Source organism: Nuphar pumila, chromosome 13 (genome assembly GCF_984573655.1).
Source record: "Nuphar pumila chromosome 13, dmNupPumi1.hap1.1, whole genome shotgun sequence".
Lineage (NCBI taxonomy): Eukaryota > Viridiplantae > Streptophyta > Magnoliopsida > Nymphaeales > Nymphaeaceae > Nuphar > Nuphar pumila.
The window spans coordinates 87,522,113-87,541,834 of record NC_143261.1 but is presented as its reverse complement, the minus strand read 5'-3'; the positions used below and the strand labels follow the sequence as shown (position 1 = coordinate 87,541,834).

The window sequence follows — 19,722 nt, the reverse complement described above, 5'->3', positions numbered from 1 at the left end:
GCAAACGTCACGACGAAAGTGAGAAGGGCCAGAAGCATGAGCCAAATTATTCTAGAAGGGCTGTCACACATGTGAGTGCCAGTGCAGTTTGTGTCATCATCTGCCGTATCATCGATGTCCTTTCGCTAGATGTTGTCCTTCCCTTTTATCAATGCCATAATAATAGTGTTGGTAGCGGGGACCTGTATCAGATCCCGAGATCTCTCAGATCCCCATCAAACCTGTGTATTCATTACTCGGAAAAATAAGCACCAGCATAGCTAAATATTTGCCATCCTACTGCCTGCAGATTTTAGATCTGAGCCCGCGTTATAATTGGTTCCCTGTACTGACCACTCTCCGCGCACATCAGTGAAATGAGAAAGTGCTACTGCCGTGGCATGATGGCTGGTTCACAATTTTCTCCTGTCTATTTATGTGTGTAATGCCCCATAAATCACCTATATGAACTTGTGAAGTTACTTTCAATTGTTGCGTATCATTTGTAAGCAACAAAATGATTCGCATGTTAGGATGCTTTCATGGTGTTTCTACGATAATGTAGGCCATTGAATCCTAGAGAGAGAGAGAGAGAGAGAGAGAGAGAGATGGGGGACCAAATACACCAATTCCTATACTTGAGGGTAGGCATGAATCCTTTTTAATAGGAAAGCTCTTTTTTTGCATTTATTATGTGGATAGCGCTATATATTATTTATAGACATGTTTTTAGCCTTTGTAAGAAAGACGCTGTGTTTCTTACTAAAGAGTCAAAGAGAGCCCCCCTTAGAGGCTAAAAGACAACTCCAAGAAGAGCTAGACGGCTCCTCCGTTCAATTTAGTGATTGAAAACGACATTGGGATCACATGAGCTAAGGCAGACCCAAGCCCACACGACTATACTCTCGTCGTACGTAGATAACTGTAACTCTCTCTCTCTCTCTCTCTCTCTCTCTCTCTCTCTCTCTCTCTCTCTCTCTCTCTCTCCAGATCAAGCTAAGATAAATGATTGATCAGTGGCACTGTTTGTTATTCCTTGAAAATGCAAAGCCGGTCGTGCCTTTATTTCATTGCAAGAAAGTTGTAGATTCCAACCATGTACAAAATTTTCCATGTTATTTTATGTACATATTATGGAAGTACTTGGGTGGCATCCACGTCCTCCGTAAAGATTTGCTCTCTTTCTCCTCTTTTTCTAGCCCTTTACTAGAAATTAAAAACCTCTCTTACCATTAATATTTCCCTTCCTGTTCCTTCACGGAATTTCCTTTCATTCGGGGCTCCAAAAATGACTACCCAGCCCAGGGACATACTGTATTAATTTGACACTTGCTTCTTTTCGCCCCTTTCAATCCCCCAATCTCTTGGGTCCCTCTCATCTGTCAGGCTAAGTCATTTCTTTACGAGACAACATGATGGGCAGCCCATTATGAGGCAGAGGAAATGGGCCATACTGAATTCCATCCTGTGACCCCAGGACGGACCACCTGAAATCCAAAGACAGATAAGAAAGGGACTAGTGAGAAGGTTGGACCAATGGTATTCATACTTAAGAAGACCATGTTGGCTAGACCAATCAAAAAGTTAGTGTATCAAACAGTGCAAAGTTTCTCACCTGTATTTTGTGGTTATGTGATGGAGGAGTACCAACATCTCCAGCTTTGCTAACTCATTTCCTGGACAAGAGTGGATCCCATTTCCAAATGGCAAGAAGGTATGGGCCTTGGGAGCAACCTGTTATAGAAAAAGGCACTTTTGTGGCTACAAATGAAAAGAATGGAAACGAAGAATAGAAATCTATCCATTTTCAGCAAGAGTTTTACCTCAAATCTTGAAGGATCGAATTTTTCAGGATCAGGAAAAATATCAGGATTATGGTGAATGTTCCTGAACAAAGGCAAGACCTTCCATCCCTTTGGTATCAGGTAACCTGAAACATACAAACAAACAGGGGGAGACCCATTCATAAGTCGATAGACTTGCCCATAATAAAATATGCAGAAAACGAACCATTCATGCTTCTATTTCTCATCTAACAACTCACAAAACCCATTTTAGTAGTAAAATATGAGTAGCCTGGGCAGTTGCTTGAACACCAACAGAAACGTGTCCACAGAAAATATGATGTTACTTTTGTTGCCAAGACCAACCTAAATATTAATATGCTATCATGAAAATAAAAATCAATGACATTCTACCAACCCTCATATTCAACATCTTCCACCCAGATATCATCATGAAAAAGAAAAAAAGAATTCAATGAAACGCTACCAACCTTCATATTCAACATCCTGCACAGCTTCTCTGAAGGTAAATGATAGAACTGTGGCTACCCTCATCGATTCCATTATCACCCGAGAAGTTAAAGGCGTGTTCCTTGTATCTGCCCAAGTCAGAGCTTTGTCTCCATCACTGATCTCTTTAGCCCTCCTTATTGCCTCTTGTTCCTCCTGAACATCACAAAGTTGTATTCCTTACATCAGACTCTATACCAAAACAAAAATGAAAGAAGAAACTCAGAAACACAATTCAGAGAAGAAAAAAGGGGAAAAGGACTGAAACATACCGTGACTGCTTTTAGAATAGGTGGGTTCTCTGCTAAATACTTGAGGATCCATGTGAGCACACTAGCGGTAGTATCTCTGGCTGCAAAGATCACCCCAATAACATTGTCTGCAATCTGAGTGTCAGTGAGGACTTCTTTCCCACTCATGAATGAACTCAGCAGATCATTATGTTGCTCTGTTCGTTGCCTTCTAGAGGAAATAATGTTAGCCAAGATCAGACTCAATTGCTTCCTTGCCTTCATTGCTTTGTTGAAGAGAGTTCCAGGTAGATTAACCGGCATAGAATTGTACCCCTTCTCCAAGACATAGTATAGCTTCTTCAGCTCTGCGCTGTCGAAACACTCATCTTTTCCGAAAATCGAAAGCAGAGCAACGTTGAGAGCATACTGCAATGAAATCAAACGAGATTACAACGATTGCCCAATTCATAATTTCATGTAAAAAGTGAAGGTGAAGGTGAATGTTTCGAGTGTCTTACCGTTTTCATCTCCAGGAAAGCAGTTACAGATTGGCCATCACAAGAGCGCAGTGTGTTCAATGCAATAGAATCGATTTGAGAAACCATGTTCTTGAGTGATTCGGGCAGGAATGATCTGACGATCAACTTCCTTAATTTGGAGTGGTACTCACCCTGATGGAAGAACACGGCCTCCCTTCCCAACATCCTCATTTTGCTTGCTGGGAAAGTTGGCTTGAACAGATGAGCTTGAGTTACCAACACAAACCGAACAGCCTCAGGGACTGCTAGCATTACACATGGGCAGCCCAGTATGTGAGTCTTGAAGATGGACCCATACCTATTAGAAAGAAAACCGAAACTCATCAGAACAAATAGTTTAATTTGAGATGGAAGGAGTCAGAGGGGAACGGAACCAACCTTTTCTGTTTCCGAGAAAAGAAGGCGTTGGGGTTTTGGGAGTAGAGTTGGAAGGTCTCTCCAATATAAGGCCAGCCCACCGAGCCAGGGGGTAAGGGAAGCTTGCTATACTGGCAGCGACCTCTGCGCCCTGCAGAGATCAGGCCGCTAGCCCAGGAGTAAAGGAAAGGGATGAAGAACAACAAGGGGCAGAAGAAGAAGCAGAGTGCTAGTGCGATAATAAACAGAGCCATACTTGGGAGTTAACAAAACACAGTTTCTCTTGGTTGCTTGAATGGGGGAGAGAACAGAGAGAGGTATTTATAAGGAAAACCGAGCCAGGAAATGGAAATCAATACAGCCCAAATCCACCCACAGAATCTCGTTTCCAGCTCAGGGTAGGAGAGAGAGAGACTGAGTGTTGCAATCTAGAGAGATGACGAGAAAGGGAAGTTTTGCCAACGTGTGTGTGGACAGTGAATGAGAGTGGCCATCTAGAGAGAGAAATGACGTCTTGTTTGAAAATTATAGAGAGATACTTATATATATGTACGTGGTACCGACCTCATTCGCTACCTCCACGAAAAGCCTGTTCCTCTATGATTAGTGATGAAACAAAACAAAGAGAAAAAGGCGCATTTAATAAAAAAAAAACATTAAGAGGAGGTGGGGAAGGGTGGCAACTGGGAGGATTGGCCAGCCAGATTTTGGACTCCTCGACACCACCAAAACCAAATCTCATCTCATCCCCCTAACTTTTCAAGCCCCGCCGGTCTCTCTCTCCTATCTTTTTTCCAGCAGTCACTGGGTTGCCTTTGCACCTCCTTTCATGAGTCTTATCTTGAAACCTATGTGACAGGGATACTTCATTTTGACTTCCGGTTCATGTATCTGGGTCTTGTTTGAAAGCTAATATTGTAAAGGATTAAAAATACAAAAATTGGACTTCAAGATCAATGAATTTCAATGAATTTTAGAGAGTTATGGATCATGTTATAGGCTTACTTTTTTCAATAAGTCCGCATGGTGTGGGGGTCCTTTCTTATCATCATAAGTTTTTCTATTGCTCTATCATGAACATAAAATGCTTCACAAACTCGCAATGGTCACGTATCAATAACTTTTCATATGCTGAATTATTTTTATTGGCCCTACACATCACCTCATATGTAGCTGCCTAACGGAATCTGATCAAATACATTTTCAAATACACATTTCATTTTGTCTATGTCACTTAATGCATAGTCGTTCCATACCAGTTATCAATTCTGAAAAAGACACAAACTTTACCTTAACCTTGCATGCTATGAAGAGTATTCTAGCTCAATGCACACAACATAGCAAAACCTCATCACTAAAGGAACAAGTCCCCGATCCGAAGACTAATTGATGATTAAACATCATAGCGAAGTGCACCACTGAGACTCATTCGTCGGTGCCTAGGCATTCACTCGTCTAGCCCCGAGTCACCATACTCGGTTGAAACCACCTAAGGTGATTCCTAGGTGAATTAGCCCTAACCTATACGTACTCTCGTGCATCCAACCGCTACGCGTGAGACATCTCTTGCAAGTCGAGAGGTCTTTAACCAAATCTCCAAAGGCAACATCCTCTAATCCACTGACACTGCTTAACCGAACAACACTCCATGTTTGTACCGTCACACAGTGATGCACTAACGATGATACTGATGCCTATCGCATGCCATGCTACCACCACACGTTACTAATCAAGCGAACACATATTGCATGTTCCTACACTCGATGCATTTTCTACTCAGCAGAGCTCCGCACTGCACATGCCCCTTTTCAAAAGATCGGTGTGTGACTTTCTCCTCGACCCAAAACCATTATCGTCCTCGACAATGTTGGTGCAGGTAAAAACACAATCTTCACTGATATGCCAATTTCACTTTACAATTATCTTTGGTCTACTTCTTTTCTTCACCATACTCAACTTGTTTTGGATTATATCCATCATCGCCGCAACCTTTAACACGCTAAGTCTCATTCCTTTAACGCATCTCCGATCACTTAGACAACAGTCTTCTGCTTTATCAACATCGAGCATTCTCTACTCATGAGACCCCAATGCAGTCTCAAACACAAACGGGTCATCCTCGCCCGCATGACAAACATGCCATCTTCATGCTCATGACTGGGGTGCCTTCCAACCTCAGCAACGGTAAGTCCAAACCCTTTGTGGTCCTCACAGAGAAAGACGGCCACCAATGTGTGTCGCAGAGATATCAACTCCCTTAAGCTCCAACTTGTGGTTTTTCACTGGTTCAAACTAGTTCTCAAGTGAGGACGTCTTCTTGCGTATCACCTCAAAGTGGTAATTTAAAGCGTCTTCCTGGGTACTCGTCCTCACATGGGCACCTTTAGCTTAATGCTGAAACTCCTCTCTCAAAGCCAACATGTTATACTTTATCTTAGAGTCAGCAAAATATTCTCGTAGGAACCAACGAGCCGCGTACAATAACTTTTTCTATACACACAATCCATTGATGATCTGTCAACTCAAGAGACTAAAATAACGAGCATTCTGCTCAACATGGGCACTTCACTAACCCATAATCTTGAGAGAAAATCTAAAAGTTTAATTTAGTCTCTTGTACCCAAATGTGCAAATCAATCCAGCCGAATCCAATGTGCATTATCTACATGCACAAGGCAAATGTCACACTCTACTTGTGAGCCTAACGCACAACTGGTAGAAGTCTTTTGGCTTATTTACGTTTCTTTAACCAACTGAATAACAACCTTACACTTCTACTTATCATCGACAAAATGTCCCATACCATCCTGCCAATATCTTACTTCTGTGCTTGGTCAACCAAACTTCAGTTGAACAAAATTACGTAACCAAGATAAACCATCGTTGTCCTCTTTAGTCTCACACACAATGAAAAACAAGGTCTTTGTGAATCTCTCTACTCTGATGCCAATTTATCATGGCCTTACTTTTTTCAATAAGCTAGTACAGCGCGATGATCCTTCCTTACCGTCGTAAGCCTTTCTATCGCCCTGTCACGGGCATATAATGCTTTGCAAACCCGCGATGCGCTAAGCTGGCTAGCTTAACGGCCAAAGACTGCGTACCAACACCTTTCCATGTGTTGAATCATTTTCATTGGCCTTGTGCACCACTCCGTGTGCAGTTGCCTAACAAAAGTTGATCAAACATATTTCTAAATGCGTATTTTATTTTGTCTAAGCCACTTAATGCATAGTCGTCCCATACCAACTATCACTTTCGAAAGAGGCACAAACTTTGTCTGAGCCTTGCGTGCCATGAAGAGTATTGTAGCTCCATGTGCATTACATAACAAAACCTCACCACTGAAGGAACAAGACCTTGCGGCCTCCAGTCCGAAGACTAGTTGATGATTGAACACCATAGTGAAGAGCACCCCCTAGACTCATTCGTCGGTGCCTAAGTATTCACTCGCCTAGCCCTGAGTCACCATACTCGGTTGGAACCGCCTAAGGTGATTCCTGGGAGAATTAGCCCTAACCCACACACACACTCGTGCGTCTAACCGCTATGCGTGGGACATCTCTTGCAAGCCGAGAGATCTTTAACCAAATTTCTAAAGGCAACATCCTCTAATTCGCTGACACTGCTTAACCGAACAACGCTTCACGTCTGTGCTGCCACACAACGATGCACTAACAATGATATTGATGTCTATTGCATGTCGTGCTACCATCGCACGTCACTGATCAAGTGAACGCATACCGCGTGTTCCTACACTCACATTTTTCACTCAGTAGAGCTCCGCACTGCACATGTCCCATTCCAAAGATCGATATCCAGGGTAGATTCTCTATTGTTGGGAAATAAGTCTCTTTTAATGCTTTAGGCTTTCAATTGCACTTGGTTCTTCACAATATTTGGTTGTAGGTGAGTGTACTTATAAGGTGGGCAATGAGGCGGACAGCCCCACTCAGCCTATTATAAGTAGGGCTTGAGCTTATAAATTAGGTCCAAGTTTGACCTTAACATAGTTGAAACAAATTGGCCGGTGGCCTGATTTGACCTGATTAGGCCCACCAGCATAAAGGACAGGTCGTGGGTTGATGATTTTCCAATGGGTTGGCCTGAACCAGGCTATTGGCGCAACCCATCAATTTACGCTTGGGTCGGTTGAGTCAACGGTCTGGTTGACCTGGTCCATTAGCAGGCCAGGTCCCATTGTCCACACCTAGTTGTTAGCTTCTTAATTGCACTATTATTGCAATTAATAATGAGGTAAATAGGTAAACATAAAATTTACTGACATAAATGGGATAAAAAATTTGACCCATCCAAAATTTAAGCAGAATCCTTGTGATTCAAGGAGTTGTAAATACCTTCCCTTTATTAGAAGAGTTTTTTTCTTTAATTTATAACCCGAAGAAAGTCACACTCGCATATGGTCATCATGTCAGCAACATAAAACTTCCAAACTAGGACCCTTGCCCTCAGAGCCTATGCTACACATTGGCTTGCTCAGAGGGGTGAAGTCTATGAGAATCAAACCTTAAATGCTCGTTTAGCAACCAAGGCCCCAACCCCACTATGGCAATCCCCACTTGGGCTCTTTATTAGAGGAGGAGAAATTTGAAATTTTTGATATTTGGAGTTGGCTGACTCGACATACATTTATCATTCCTTTTACTTTTTTTCTCCCAAACCGTATAACCATCTTGGACATCCTCCCAACTCCTTCAATACCCTTCTCCCAAACAGAGAGCCTCATGTCCAACTCTTATTGAAAACTTTGTAAATATAACTGTATTCCATGTTACATGACTTGGAACTAACCTTTCAATCATTTTTATCATATCAATCAATAGACCCCCGAGTGAGTCGTTGGGTAAGATGAGCTCAATCTAGACTCATCATGATTTAGGTGAGGTCTAACGTCCAAACCATAGCCAACAATTGATACGAGAAGTGGAAAGGGTGAGCCTTGAAAAACTAGAACGAAGCACGAAGAGAATACTTCTGTAAAGTGATTGGTGCAATGTATGGAAAGAGATAGAAAATGACATGGAAACCGCTATGAAAAGTGGTAGAATTAACGAGAAAATACATGGAACCTTTGTTGTAATAAAAGATAATATAGATTAATGCAAAAAAAAAAAGAAAAGTGAGAGGGAAGGAGAGAAAGCACGAAGAAAAGCAATTAAGAAGCGAGAAATAAAAACAGTATGAAGTGAGTGGGAAGTGCGTTTCTCACTAATCGCAAGCTACATTCCCCACACTTATCTTCTTGTGAAGTGTATTTTCCCACATAGATAGTCACTTCTCATAACTATAGTCCAAGTTTTACCAGAGTAAGAAGTAGATGCAAAAATTGATGTGCCAAGTGACAAACACTTAGAAGCATGAGGGACATCAGGTAAAACGGTTTCAACTTAACCAAGCAGAGAATTATACAAAAAGCAAAAATAAAATCCCTTCTATTAAAATCCAGCTTTTAGGCCTATTCAAGAGAAAATATCGTTCATGCATGTAAGTTTCGCAATTAAACTGCAAACTTTAAAACAAAATTTAAAAATTTTGAAACATTAAAAAACTCATTTTCAACAGAGAACTTTTGATTTCGTGTTAGAAAAAGCACGATTTTTATGCTTCCAGAGGCTTTAAAACCTTTTGGTAACTATAGCCCAATCCATAGAACCACAATGAATGAGCATCAATTCTAAGTTTTTATTTTTTTAAAGGCAAACTGGGGTTAGGCAGACCCCTACCAGTTATACAAGTATACCATTGGGTTTTGAACCTGCAACACCCAACACAAGGTGACGTGGACTATCTGCTTTTTTTTTATTCTTCCATCCGAAGACCTCTTTGCCTACTCGTATATTCGTTGGACGGTTATATGCCGCTAAATAAGGTCTAGATTTTCACTTCAGTGAAGTCCTAGCTTAATTACTTCATACAATAAAAAATAAAAAGTGAACAGAAATACTGTCAAGGTCTTTATGTTGACATTCTATGAAAAAATTTGCACACATTTGGAAGCAAGAAAATACCAGAAAAATGATAACTTTTCCAACTATTTGAAACAAGAGAAAATTTCTGACATGAAGGGCATGTTTGCACAGCCCCATTATTCTTGGATTTTCACAAGATTTTGTGATTGCAAATTACAATCACAATACTTTCTCAAGGACAGTGAAACATGAGAAAAGTAGAAGTTGTGATTGTAATTGCTAACTGTGATTATTTTCTGCTGTGAATCTTGTGAACAGGAGGTTGACCTTGTAACCAACAATCACAACTACTTTCTCAATTGTGATTATTCACCCCCACTGGGTCCTGTGCCAAGCTGAAGGCCCAGGTTGAAATCCCTCTGCCACATAGGGGTTTGCCTAACCCCAGCTCGCCTATCAAAAAAAAGATCATTCACACCCACTTGTAACCAAAATAAATATGCCTGAACCATTTTTTTAAATTGCCTTGATTTTTGTATGATCAATTTGCCTTTTGTAATGGAAAATTTATCCATCTCAAAGGACATATTTTTTCTATAAAATATCTTTATTTTAGGATGCCGTCACCCTAATCAAAACACCCATCCCATCGTGGTGCATCCTCATTATGAATGTTTCACCCTTCTTCTCTAAAGTATTGCTCTTACATTTTCCTACCTGATTTTCTCGGGGCACACAAATAAGAGAATTTTTTTCATTAAAAGAAGTTTTCATATGAAAACTTTTTATATAATTATTTTTCTTATGAATTTTTTTCTCACTCCCAGTGTACCCGACTTGCACTTCAGCTTCCAAAATCAGGTGCCAAAAGTTTTGGATTTTTAATTGGCACCTAAACCTATGCCTATAGTGAAAAGTATGCCTTTTTAGCATATTTACGAGAGTACGCAACTCAAGGCAGCTGGTTGTATGAAAAAGGAGAGAGAGAGAGAGAGAGAGAGAGATCTGGCAGTGGATCGGGGCCGCCGAGAAGGTCTCCACCCCCGCCTCTATCTCACACGGGTTTTGATTTTAACCTTTATCTCCAGTCCATTCTCCGTTGCATATCCTCCATCCTCGGTCCAACGGGGTGAGGTCCCGATTTCCCGATCCTTTTGCCGCTGCCGGATTCCGTTGCTCTCATCTTTTGTCATTAGAGGAAAGAGAAGAGAGAAATGTGAGCTCGCATGACTCGTTAGAGGAAGAAGAGAAGAGAGATTCGAGAAAGAGTTTTATTAAGGTTAGAAATATATATAAGATTTTATATTATGTATACGAGTATAATAGTAATTTGTACGAGCATTAAGTATAAAAAGTTGATAGTCGACTTAATTTTGCAATCAACGAAAGAGTCAATTCAATGGTTCCCTTTGAACCAAAAGGCACATTAACCCACCGATCATGGTTTGACTCGGTCAATTGCCCAAATATCCAAAAAAAAAAGGGGTAGAACTATTAGATTAATAAACAATGTGCATTTTTAATATTTTAAGTAAATAAACAGCAAGATTTGAGCCTCCATTAAATCACTTATCACCAATTATTTGCAATCTTTTTGTCTCGTATCATGTTAGGAGAGAAAAGCAATGCTTGGATAACACACTCTTGGCTGAATTTTAACAGATCTGAAAATTGTAAATGAAGACCATACTCCGTTAATAAATCCTATGTGCATCTATACGTTCTAATAACTAGCATAAACATGGTAATCAAATTATCATATTATGTGTGTTTTGAAATTCTTCCCTCGGTTTGCTTCATGACCTGATATGACAAATTTTGAGAGAAACTTTGAACTTTGAATGAGAAACTTTCATTAAAGGTTTGTGGTGGGCTTGTCCACAACCTGATTAGGGTCTTTTTTTTTTTTAAGAGTCACGTCCCTTAAGTAGGGGTGGCAATCGGGTCAGGTTGGTGGGTTGGCGTGTCAGCATACCTCAACCCGAACCCGACCCGTTTAATAAACGGGTAACCCGACACGACCCGCCAACCCATTTAATAAATGGGTTGGGTCGGGTAAACGGGTTTTCAGGTTCGCGAGTCAGGTTGGCAGGTCGGGTTGGCGGGTTGACGGGTCGGGCAGACGGGTTGGCGGATTGACCCACCCACCTAACCCGTTTATTAAACGAGTCAGCCGGGTTGGCGGGTTGGCATACCCCCAACCCGAACCCGACCTGTTTAATAAACGGGTTACGCGGGTCGACCCGTTTATTAAACGGGTTGGCTTAAGCCCAACCCGAACCCGCCTAAGAGGCGGGTTGGCGGGTCGTGTCAGAAATTGCCACTCCTACCCTTAAGGAGGCAAAGAGGTATTTTCTTATGTATTGGGGTTTAGAGCTTTCACGAGGGGTCTTTTTCACAGTTGTATTCTCTATTGTTAATAATAGTTTTCTCACTCCTCCTTCACCTCAACATGTGCACTGAAGGCCAAACCACGTAAATCTGTTATTTGTTTCTTGGAGGGCTTCTAGTCCTTTTCCTTCTTGATTCCTTTTGCAACGACAAAGTCAATTCCATTCTCTTTATTTTTTTCTTTGGCCCCCGGCCTCACCTGTGAACTCAAGACAGCAGGTCGTTCTGTTTTTTTTTTTTTTTTGGAGGTTTTTTCTCTTGTCAAATTATACATTTTTGTAACAAAATAGAATATAAAAAACTGTATAATTCTATTTTGTTGTGAAAATGAAGTAGAGCATAGAGATATAATTCTATTTTTTTGAGATGTGAAAATTTGATACATTGTAGGTCGTTGATTTTTTCAACCTTTATAAAATCTGACTATCCAAAGGTCAGTTTCGACTAAACTTACAATGTACATCACATCTGGAGGATCAGATACGAAAAAAAAAACTTGATAAACTTGCTGCTGTGATTCGGTGCTCTGAGGGTCATGTAAATGTTTTTTATGTTTTCATTTTTATCATCTGGGAGTAATCTCAAACCTCTCCGTACTTGCTGCGGCTGTAATTTTATGAATTCTTCCTATATCTAATAATATTATTAAACATTTCAAAAACCATTTAAAAAAAATAAAAAAAAATTTCTTACCCACGAGGGTAAGCAAACATTACCCCATTTTTGTTATATGAAAAGGGAAGGGCACTTGCACATATAATCCTTTCATATTATCTCTTGTATGGTGAGTACCGTTAGCAACATGAGAAATAGTGGCCAGCTTTGCTTTGAACCAGCATTAAAATATTATAAGAGTAGAGACAATGCCAACTCTAAAGTCCAAAGTTTACTCTCTTCATATTGTTTGCACTGTAAAAAAAAACTATTCTTTCCTTCACAGTTGTGCTCATTATGTTGTTTATATCAGTTTTTTTTTTATTCCCACGCCATGTAATATGTGGTTTTTAATTATTTTCTTCCTCTTTGCTTTGACGAATTGGCATCATCGATGGGGTTGTGCCCAATTCTTTTTTATTTTTGGCATCCTGTGTTACATGGCTTTGGTGCAGGCCTCTGCCAAAGTGTGTTGTGACATGTGATGTCAGCTGGAGCTGACCTATTGAAGAGCTGCTGGTTCTCATTAAGAAAAGCTGACCCAGATATTACCAAATGGGGGCTCCGGGTGGTTAGCAGGAGCTGTCAGTTTAGGTGTCCTTGTGCTGAGACGTTGTGGGTTAAAAAACCCATTGATAGAGTTGAAGGAGGGGTGAGGGTTTAGTTAAAATCAAAACCAGAATCATGATATAAATTAGATTTTCATATAACATGACATACAAATAAAATATTTAATTCGAATCTAAGCATGTCATATCGGGTTCAAAACAAAAATTCAGATAAAAATAATAAATCAAACATATCAACGAAACAGAAAAAGAACAATAAATACATGTTATTATTCTGCGAAAGGCTGTGTATAAGAATACTCTCCTTAGAAAAGATCCGCCTCCACATACGGTGCAAAAAAGGTCTGACGTCCTTCTCCAAAGATACAATAACCTTGATGATCTGAACCGGTGCACTCCGATGATAGATCGTCCTTCAAAGACAACATCAACGAACGAATGTTGCAGAACTTTCATTTCAGGAAAACACCCACAGAGAAAATTGAGAGAAAGATATATAGCAAGGAGAGAGAAAACGTAAAAACGCAAGAGTCACAGGCATCTTTGTATATGAAACCCCAGTCTTCTAACCACGTTTTATAACCCCCGAACGGTTACAAAATATGAAAGAGACCTATTACAAAATACAAAGTGACGTGACTCAATAACAGAACGATTCGTTATCCATTTCTCTTAACCCATTATTTAATCTAAATAAAAATAGTAATGCGGGACAAAAAGAATATTAAACTTAGAATGAATATGGCCCTAAAGGGCAAATTACCCGAACCCATACCCGAACTCAGCCCGACACGACGCTGCGGGTGGACACGCATGCGCGTGTGTGGTAGCCCTCCCATTCTCTTTTTTTATAGAACAAGTGTTAGAATCTCCATGTAAGTTATAAAGCCTACAACTTTTTTGAGATTCTTCAATATGAGACTATTCTATATCATCAAAGTCGAAAAGCACTTCATAAAGGAGTGGTCTCCATTTATTTTCTTTATTTGAATTACCTCATCATCTCTTTCTACATCCAACATTTTCCTATAAATTCAAAGAATGAAAACAAAAGGAAACAAAAATGCAAAATGGAGTAATATGTAGCAGAACATATCATGCTTTCAGTAATGGTACCTTCCGGTTTGAACCACTAGCTTAGTTGACTAACTTTACCCCCACAGGAACGAAGTAAACTAAAGTCTTGAACTTGAACCTTTGATGTAAGAGTGTTCATTAACAATAACATGAAAAAAGTTCTGGTTGTAATTTTTAAGGGCGGTGTGTTAATGGCCATGTGCCTGAATCATGTTTCATGAGTGAATTCAGGAATAACCCAATTCTTTAAACTGCGGCCACACAGTCACACTCACATAGGTGGACTTATCCAGAGATGCACTGCTAACATCTTGCCTATAAGGCTTTGAACCCATTCAGAGTTTTAACTCTTCCTTAACTTGCAGCTACAACACCTTTCCAAAGTAATTAGGGAAAAAGACATATATACATAGTATCACATTAAGAAGGTGCTATCTAATTCACCCTACAACTTATTATTACCACATTGAATTTAGTTTGTGAGATCTTCATTCAGATAGGTTGGGTTGCCACTGTAGATGAACTACTGATGGGTTTCAGTCTCATCTCTCTCTGGATTTAAGGACTAATGACTTATCTATTCTTTTTGTTAGTGGATCAGTCGTGTTCTCTTTGGATCTAACATAGTCCACAACAACCACTAACTGAGACACCAGTTTTCTTACAGATTTTATTCTGACTTGGATGTGTCTCCTCTACTTTTGATTATATTTTGTGCTTTTGATCTTTGCAATTGTGGTTATATTGTCAAAGTGCACAGATATTGCAGGAATTAGTTTGCTCATTAAAGAAAGTTTCTCTAAAAGTCCTTTTAACCATTCAACTTTCATTCCTGTAATATCTAAAGCACAGATCTCAGCCTCAAAAGTAGATCGTGACAAGATGGTTTGCTTTACTGATCTTCAGACGACTGTGTCGCTACCCAAGGTAAATATATACCCTATTATGCCACAACTCCCAGAGTTCTTGGCAATCCAGCTCGCATCACTATATCCCTCAAGAACGGCAGGGAATCTCTTGTAATGTAAACTCAAGAAAATAGTTTCTTTCAGGTACCTATGTACTTTGTCTAATGCCTTTCAATGAGTACGATTTGAACAACTTATGTATCTACTTAATTTTGTCACCGAGAACAAAATATCTGGTCTCGTGCAATTTACAAGATACATTAAACTTTCAAGAATCTAGGAATACCTTAATTAAGACACAGAAACACCAATCATATTTTTATAAAGAGGCGTAGAAGGGTCATATGAAGTTGCTACAGATCTTCCTTAGTTATAGCCAAATTTCTCAAGTACTTTCTCAACAAAGTGAGATTGAGAAATACCGATCCCCTCAGCTGAACGAGTCAGCTTTAAGCCTAAGATCACATTTGCAATACCCATATCCTTCATATCAAATTTACTACTAAGAAACAACTTCATCTCGTTCACAATTCTCATATTAGAACTAAACAACAAAATATCATTTACATACATGCATAAAATGATACATGCATCACTTTTAACTTTGCAATAAACACATTTATCAGATAAAATAACTTTATCAAACTTCTCATGCCATTGCTTAGGGGCTTATTTTAGTCCATATAATGACTTAACAAGTCTACAAACTTTATTTTCATTACCAGAAGCCACAAAACCCTCAGGTTGATCCATGTAAAAAGGCAGTCTTCACGTCCATTTGATGGACCGAGAGATCATAAATGGAGGCCAGTGCTATAAGCACCTTAATTGTGGTCATCCGAGTAACCAGATAATATGTGTCAAAATAATCTATTCCTTTCTTTTGTTTGAACTTCTTGGCAACTAGTCTAGCCTTGTACTTATCAATGGATCCATCTGGTTCTAACTTTTTCTTAAAGATCCATTTGCACCCAATAGTGGAGCTGCCACGAGGGAGGTCAACCAGTTCCTAAGTGTCATTAGAGACAATAGAGTCCATTTCACTCTTTATGTCTTCTTTCTACTGTCTTGCTTCAGGTGAAGCCATTGCATCTCGGAAAGTGGGAGGATCATCCTTGATAAGGTAAGTGATATAATCACTTCTCAAATCCTTGGTAATCCGGGGTCTCTTGCTTCTTCTTTATTCAACCACTTCCTCAAACTCAGTTGGTCTAGAGTGAGAACAAGATGGCTCAACCCCCACACCTGTCATCATTTCCATATATTCAGAAATGAAACCAAAAGTTGAAGGTATATCTAAAGAAGAAAGATTCTGAGGTACACAAATTTTCATGAGAAATACATCCTCAAAGAATGTAGCTTTTCGAAGCTCAACAATAGAGTTTACATCTATGTCAGATATCTCAGACTTAATTACTAAGAACTTATATGCAAAGTTGTTCTCTACATAACCTAAAAAGACAACGTCTACAGTTTTAGGACTCAACTTCTTCCTGTTGTGCTCTAGGACAAGTACCTTTGCAAAACACACTCACACTTTGAGGCATTTTAAGCTAGAATTCCTATTTCTCCAGAGTTCATATGGGCTACTATCTTTATGCTTCTGGGGAACTCAATTTAGAATATGGCAAGTTGTATTAAGAGCATCTCCTCACATATAGGTAGGTAATCCGGAACTCCCAAGTAGAGCATTTATCATGTCAGTTAGGGTTCTATTCTTTCTTTTCGCAATCCTATTAAATTGAGGAGAATATGGAGCGGTAAACTCATGAACTATGCCAACAGATTTGCAATATTCATCAAGTTTATTAGAGGTATATTCTCCCCCTTTATTAGACCTTAATCTTTTAAGTTTTCTACTAGTTTGTGTTTCTGCTTCATTCTTAAAGATAAGAAACTTATTAAAAGCTTCATTTTTTTATTTTAGCATATACACATAACAGTATTTAGAGTCATCATCTATAAAAGTGATAAAATACTTTTTATGATTTCTAGTTAACAGTCCATTAAACTCACAGATATATGTGTGCATCAAATCCAATATTTCAAAATCTCTAACAGTCGTATGAAATAATTTCCTACTTTATTTTGCTTGCACACAGATTTCACACTTTTTAGTTTTATCTATGGAATGTTCAGGAATCATCTTTAAGTTCGTCATGTATTTTACAGAATTAAAATTCACATGACTCAATCTATTATGCCATAAATAAGATGATTCTATATTATACGCAACATTAGACAATGAATCAAAAGAAACATCATTCTCTAATTTATTACTGCAAACATGTTCAACACGAAGTTTAAACAAACCATCATCTAAATACCCCTTACCAATAAAGGTTTCATAATATAAAATAATAACTTTATTACATTTAAAATTAAATTCATAACCCTCTCTAACTAGACATGAACCACTTAAAATATTCTTTCTAACCACAGGCATATGTTGCACTCTATGTAAAGATAGAACTCGTTCTGAAAGAAACTTCAGATCCACGCTTCCAATCCCCAACACCTTTATAGTAGTGGAGTTGCCCATAGTCACAGATCTTCTTGTAGCAGCTTAGTATGAGACAAAGACAAACTTATCAGCATAAACGTGCACATTAGACCCAGTGTCAACCAGTCATTCAGTTGGCTCATAAACGTGATAGATTTGCGGGTTAACAGAAACATACCCAGTACTGGTCTCAACGACCTCAATCAACATATTGACTTGAGGCATATCATCTGTGGTCCCATGAGCCTTTGCCTTCTTGGAAGGACATTCCTTAGCCCAATACTCAACCTATCCACAATTCCAGTATAATTTGTTTTTTTCTTTCTTCTGAATTTTGGCCTTAGGTTTAAATTAGGCCAAAATTCATCGGTCATCATATTCACTTTAGGTTGTTCAGTTGGCATCACCACCTGTTTATGACTCTTATGCTCTTCCTCAATGGTTATAGCTACCATAAGATCATACAGGGAGATCTTTCCTCTACGGTACTTGAGAGACATACCAAAGTCTACCCAAGACTTAGGAAATTTTTTCACGATGGTCATTACTTAAAACTTCTCATATCAGCCTTAGCCAAACTATGAAGCAACAACAAAAACTCGTGTGCATGTTCAGTGACCGACTTGCCCTCAACCATCTGATATTTCAGAAACTTGACAACAGAGTACTTCTCAAGACCTTGGTCTTCGGTATTGTACTTTTTGTAAAGTTGATCCCATAAGGCTTTAGCAGTGGTAGATGATGAACAATATACATCGAATAAGGTGTTAGACAGAGCCAACAGAATGCAACCACGATATATACCATCCTTCTCTTTCCACTCTACAACTGCATTAACAGTAGCAGAATCAGGATCAGAAACCGAAGGGCATTCAAGTTCTAGAACAGATAACAAGCCTATAGTTGTAAACCGGATTTTCATGCGTTGTTGTCAACGTTTGAAATTCTGACTGGCAATTTTTTCTAGCATACTGAACATGTCTACTTTTGGTATAAAACCTGATGCAATCGACATACTTAGAATCTTCTCTAAGACTGTTAGAATCAAAACCAGAATCATGATATAAATCAGATTTTCATAAAACATGACATGCAAATAAAACATTTGATTCACATCGTAACAGGGTTCAAGCATGTCATATCCAGTTCGAAACCAAAATCCAGACAAAGGCAACAAATCAAACATATGCACGGAACAAAATAAGAATAATAAATAAAACATGTTATTATTCTGCGAAAGGCTAAGGCGTATAAGAATACTCCCCTTAGAGAAGATTCACCCCCACATACAGTGCAAAAAGGGTCCAATGTTCTTCTCTCAGGATACAATAGCCTCGATAATCTGAACTGGTGTACTCCGATAGTATATCGTCCTTCGAAGACAACCTCAGCGAATGAATGTTGCAGAACTTTCCTTTCAGAGAAACACCCACAAGAAAAACTGAGAGAGAGAGATATAGCAGGGAGAGAGAAAACTTAAAAACACAAGAGTCATAGACATCTTCATATCTGAAACTTCAGCCCTCTAACCACGTTTATAACTCTCGAACGGTTACAAAATGTGAAAGAGACCCGTTACAAAATACGAAGTGATGTGAACCGATAATGGAATAGCCTGTTATCCATTTGTCTTAACCCTTTATTTAATTCAAATAAAACTAGTAATGCGAGACAAAAAGAATATTGGACTTAGAATGGATATGGCCCTAAATGGCCAATTACTCGAACCCAAACCCAAGCTGATATGATGGGCGGGTGCGAGCGTGTGGGTGGTAGTCATTCTATTCTCTTGTTTTATGAAACAAGTGTTAGAATCTTCATGTAGGTTATAAAGCCCACAACTTTTTTAAATTTTTTCAATATGAGAGTATTCTACGTCATCAAAGTCCAAAATCACTTCATAAATAAATGATCCTCATTTAATTTTTTTATTTGAATTATCTCCTCGTCTCATTCTGCATCCAACCGGTCTAACTAACCTCATCTTGCCTGACCAATTTCTTGATAAAAGACGAGGCAAGTGGGTTAACCCTTAACTTCTTGCAGGGGCCTACTAATTTATGTCCTTTTACATAACCGAGTACATTACTGTCTGCATCAGCCGCAAAGGTTCTGCCTTCCCGAGGATGCGATCATGGTTTTTCCACCTAACATGTGGCGAATGAGGTTTGAAACCCATGAGAGGCATCTAAGGTCAAAGCTAAGTGTACTTTCCTACTAGCAGGCCGACTTCCCTTGGCTCAGCTAAGAAATGACATTTGTTTTCATCTATAATGTAAACGAAAGCA

At 39.2% G+C, this 19,722-nt stretch overlaps 1 protein-coding gene across 1 annotated transcript; it reads right to left on the bottom strand.

The window, feature by feature from the left end:
* Positions 1–1,012: 1,012 nt before the first annotated feature.
* On the bottom strand, positions 1,013–3,337 carry LOC149819020 (abscisic acid 8'-hydroxylase 1-like). Its single transcript, XM_089984284.1, has 6 exons — positions 3,025–3,337; positions 2,546–2,932; positions 2,255–2,429; positions 1,803–1,909; positions 1,595–1,713; positions 1,013–1,466 (listed from the first exon to the last, which is right to left on the bottom strand). The coding sequence occupies exons 1-6, from the start codon at positions 3,295–3,297 to the stop codon at positions 1,367–1,369; spliced, it is 1,161 nt and encodes a 386-aa protein (XP_089840410.1). The 5' UTR covers positions 3,298–3,337; the 3' UTR covers positions 1,013–1,366.
* Between the last annotated feature and the right edge of the window lie 16,385 nt (positions 3,338–19,722).